Genomic DNA, 4,762 nt, shown 5'->3' on the forward strand with positions numbered 1-4,762 from the left:
GTGTACGCAGTTTTAGTGGAATTAATGCCAGGGGCTCTAAGAATAAACCAATTGCCTGCTCCCTCCAGTACTGTTACTCAATATTGTGGGAGTTTGTAAACAGTCTGTGTTTCTCTCAGCTGTAGTTTTGCTGAGAGAGCAAAGGAAAATGAGAATACCCATTTGAAGTTAATAGGGAGGCCCTGAGTATGTCTCAGCATTCTGAAGTACTTGAAAGGCTCAATAACTGAGGCAATACTGACACATGGGTATAATCTTAGCTCTTGCCACCGATCTTCTTCCTTGCTTGGTTCTCTATCAGAAGACATGCTTTCAGTGCTTCAGAGGAGATTCAGAAGGTAACCTGAGCCAATATGCAATTGTAGCATAATCATTTCCCTTCAGCTTACATCCCAGTGCCCCTCTCAAGCATGTGGTCCTGTCTCTCTTCCTACCTTTCCCATAGTAAGAGTAAGTAACTTGACTGAATTATGCAAGACCATCTGATATGGGCCTTTAATGAGTGGTTGGGGAGTGCCCTAAGTTTGTAAGGATGAGAGCTAGAATCAGGGCGGTGTGTGCTTCTCCTGTAGCTGGTGGTGCTGCCCTATCAGATGCTCTTGCATGAACCTACCAGGAGTGCTGCTGGGATCAAGCTGAAGGACCAGGTCGTAATCATTGATGAGGCCCACAACCTCATAGACACCATCACCTGTATCCATAGTGCGGAGGTCAGTGGCTCTCAGGTGAGTCGTAGCCTGCCCTGTTAATTGTGAGTGAGCTCTGCATCCAGCCCAGTGCATGTTCTTGACTCCTTCGTAATAACTGCGTCTTTTTTTGTTTGTGTAGCTGTGCTGTGCCCACTCCCAGCTGTTGCAGTACATGGAGCGATACAGGTAAGGATGTCAGAGGAAAATAGCACAACAGTGGCAGGCAGTGTGGATGCCATGGCTTGTTTCATGTCTGCAGGGTCTTTCTTTTTCCCGGTGGAAAGTTATTTGCATTAATACTTCTGCAGATGAAAAGCCACTTGCTTCATTATCTCTGCATAGAATCTGTCTAAGTCAGACTCCTGGGGCTGGTATTAAGCAGTGAGAAGGGGGATACCCTGAGGATTCTGGCTTTGCCTTATATTCTCAGTTCCTTTCCCAATATCTCCCTCTAATCACTCCTGCTTTGTGATGCAGGGTTTCAAAAGACTCAGTCTTTCATGTCTCTCCTGGACCTTAGTCTTTCATATGCTGACTGGCATTATGGCAGAGGCAGTAAGCTTTGAGGAGGAGGAAGCTATATGTGGTTTTTGGCTCTATGTCTTGTCATCCCTGCAGTGGTTGGTGGTTGTGCTCAATGCTAATAACTTTGAATTTGTGGAGCATTATTGCAACAGGGACTTGAGGTGTCACTGCCATTGTAATAAACAAACTGTAATTAATGTGTGAGGAGAAAGGCAATGGTAGGAACAGTGTGGGGTGCGTGAGTGGGTGCTCTGGGGTGACCTTAGGTGCGATATCCAGAGGTCTGTGCCCTGTCACAAATAGGGAGAGTGAACCTGGGAGAAATCATTCTTGGTTCCTGTCTCCCCAAAATGAAGGAGAGTTCAGGTGCTTGTTTCTGCAACTTGGCTGCTTGAGTTAGTCCCTGAAGATGTTTTGGGGCCTAATACCCATCTCCTTTTTCATAGGAAACGTTTGAAGGCAAAGAACTTGATGTACATTAAACAGATCCTGTATTTGCTGGAGCGGTTTGTGGCCATGCTGGGAGGTAAGCAAACCTATTTTATTTCCAGGGATGCTGACAGACTCTGAGCTAGTTGGTGTTTCCTCAGGGGACTGTCCCTCTTCCCCCTCTACAGAAACTGTGGGGAAGTGTTGCTCATGTATATGTTCAGACGCCAGTAATTTTATTTCTCAGGCTGTTTTGTAACATAGGGATGTTGACTGGTGTCTGCCTGAACCCTTTCTTTGTTTGATTATCTGAGACATCGTAAGTTGGTAGAGGCAGTTTTCTTCTCTTTCTGTGTGGTTTTTCGGTTATAATTTGAGTGGGGATGAGGTAGGATGCTGAGGAATACAGCAGATGTGTGACAGTGATCAGGACAGCACAACAGCTGCACAGAATAAATCTCCTGGGTCATCTGGTAGCGAAGCCTCTACCTGTGTCAGGTGTGCCTCTGTGGAATGAATCTTTCTTGAGTGGTGCCTTTCCTTTGTGAGAAAATGTTATTTTGCTGTCATTTTAAATCCACTGGAATTTGCAGGGCTCCTTTCCTCTAATCATCTGTTTCTGTTTGCTAGACCTCAGTGTATCTTGAGAAGAGCCTGTCGTAAGTTCATAAAGAACTTCCTCCTTGCCCAGGGGAAATGCAGCTCTTTGGGGCAGGGGCCTGGTGGTGCTCTCTGCCTTTTTCTCAAATGTATTCTTCTCTTCCTCCTCTGTTCGTGCCACTCTTCCCCACACTCAGTTAAGTGCTTTCATTAGAAAATGCAGCCTGTGTACAGCTTCACGATTGAGGCTGCAAAAGCGAGATGTGAGGTGGGTGTTAAACACTAGGACATAAAACCCCGTGAGTGGCAGCAATTAATCCTGTTCTGACTGTTGGGGTCTGGGCGTGGAGCTGTCCTCAGGTTTTCCCCTCTTCCCAATTGCCTGCCAGCCTATGCACCTCCCAGCTCCCCACTGCAGCATTGAGGAGGGGTGAGGGGTGCATTGCAGTCCTTGTCCCTTCATCTTTGCAGCATGATGACTACGTAGTGTGTGAGCATTTGTATGCACCCACCCTACCTGCTGCCTCCTGCCACAGAAGGAATGTAGGTGGTGTTTCTTAGGATGCAGCAGCACGCTTGTGCTACAACGTAGGGCTACCCTACGGGGGAAACTAAAACTGAGTAGGAGCTGATGTTTTGTCTGTACGGCTGCATTTTGCAGATGTGTAGTTATTTCTTGGGTTTTGTCCTGGTGCAGTGTCCCTTTCAGCTCAGTTGTTAGTCTCTTACTTAATTTTAAGACAGACACATTGTAAGCCTTCCTTGAATCATATTCATGTTTTACAGGTAATGTGAACCAAAACCCTAGCTGTCAGGCAGTTTCCCAAACAGGTAAGACTGCAGTGAGCACCTGGGGTATGCAGTCATCAGTCAAGGACATGGGTGTGGGCAGTAAGAGGCTGCAGGCCCAGCAACTAATAATTTTTTTTCTCTTCCCCCTTTTCTTTCAGGGACAGTGCTAAAATCCATCAATGACTTTCTATTTCAGAGCCAGACTGACAATATCAACCTCTTCAAGGTAATGCAGATGTCATCTGCTAGGGCATAGGTGGCAGTGACTTGTTCAAGGTTACCAGGAAGTGTGTGTGAGAGCTGGAAGCAGAGCCAAGGCCCACATGGCAGAATCTGCTTTCTAGCAGATTCTCCCCACCTCCCCATTGTATACAGTGCATTAAAGCTGGGTAGGTGGTCTTGAGGTAGAGGGAAGCAAGCAATTAAACATGTATGACTGCAGAGGCTGTCTGTAGGCAATGCTAAATTGTAAGGGGTGGGGATGAAGAAAGTATACTACTCCAATAACCTAACCCATCCCTCAAACCTCCAAACACAGCACCTTAACATCGTGTGTTTCCACTCTGGAAACAATGCCTTTGTAATAAACTTGTCTGGGAGGCAATGCTCACAAAGAACTATGCACCCCTCCCCAAGAGCATGTCAAGAACGGCAAGTGATATCCCTGCTGGACAGGGATCAAGGACGGCAGGATGGGAGAAGGGATGCTGGATGCCAGTTCATTTTTCTGTCTTCCTACAACAGGTTCAGCGTTACTGTGAGAAGAGCCTCATCAGTAGGAAGGTAATGCCCCTGAGGCTTTATGGTCAACAGTGTTCAAATGCTGTTTCACGCATTGAGTTTGAAGCGGAAGATGCAGCAGCTGCAGTGGGAGCCTGTCTTCTCCACCCTGCTGTGCAAACAAAATGCTTCCTGCAAAAAGCACTATATGGGCAGATGATGTTTTGCTTATACACCGAAGAAACATTCGAGATGGGGTACCACAATATTCCAGCGGGTGCTAATTCTGTGCTGCTTGGCCTGCAACCTGCCAGCCTGGTAGGCTGCACTGCACTGGAGGAACAAACATCAGAGACTTGTTTGGGTTTTGATTCAATGGGTGGAGGAAAGTAATGGGAGCTCTGGGCTGCGCTGATAGGTTCTGATTAGGCTGGTTTGTGAACACCTACCTACCAAGGACCTTAATCTGTGGCAGGCCAGCAAACCTGGTTTTATCTGATTAGTCAGCCTTTCTGACTTTTGCTTGGCAGCTTTTTGGGTTTGTGGAGCGATATGGAGGCTCTGCCACAGCTGTGAAGACCAACAAGGAGAACCAGAAGTTGACTGGTTTGCAGAACTTTCTTGTGACCCTCCAGCAAGGATCTGATAAAGAGGGTGAGTTTCAGACATCCTCTACTTGTGCATCTGTGGACAAAGTGAGGATGTGGAACCTGCATCTTTCTGCATGAGGAAAGGGGGGAGGCAGATTTGAAGAATGAGAGACTGCAGAAGCTGTCCTGCACAGGTGTTTTTTAATATATCTGACTAGGTGACCTAGGCAACTATACATATGATTAGAAGATCTCCTGAGGTCCCTTCCAAGCTGAATGATGATGTCATTCCATGTTTACATTGCACACACTCAAGCTTTGCACTGCCATGACCTGCTGGCTCTGGGACCTGAGCTAGCTCTGTTTAGTGGTGCCAGCTAAAAAACCCAGATCTTTCTTTTTTTTTTATTTTTTTTT

At 46.6% G+C, this 4,762-nt stretch overlaps 1 protein-coding gene across 1 annotated transcript in view; it reads left to right on the top strand.

The window, feature by feature from the left end:
* Window positions 1-4,762, top strand: part of DDX11 (DEAD/H (Asp-Glu-Ala-Asp/His) box helicase 11) — a gene marked incomplete at both ends in the record, with an annotated part of 11,297 nt that overhangs the window by 5,618 nt on the left and 917 nt on the right. The window contains 8 exons of the mRNA XM_009709627.1: window positions 1-15; window positions 573-725; window positions 829-875; window positions 1,661-1,740; window positions 3,030-3,074; window positions 3,194-3,261; window positions 3,780-3,818; window positions 4,286-4,409. The exon at window positions 1-15 is cut by the window's left edge and continues 224 nt beyond it. Coding sequence (XP_009707929.1) covers window positions 1-15; window positions 573-725; window positions 829-875; window positions 1,661-1,740; window positions 3,030-3,074; window positions 3,194-3,261; window positions 3,780-3,818; window positions 4,286-4,409 — 571 coding nt within the window. The remainder of the gene's footprint in view (window positions 16-572; window positions 726-828; window positions 876-1,660; window positions 1,741-3,029; window positions 3,075-3,193; window positions 3,262-3,779; window positions 3,819-4,285; window positions 4,410-4,762) is intronic.

This window comes from Cariama cristata, unplaced genomic scaffold (genome assembly GCF_000690535.1).
Source record: "Cariama cristata isolate BGI_N322 unplaced genomic scaffold, ASM69053v1 scaffold35241, whole genome shotgun sequence".
Lineage (NCBI taxonomy): Eukaryota > Metazoa > Chordata > Aves > Cariamiformes > Cariamidae > Cariama > Cariama cristata.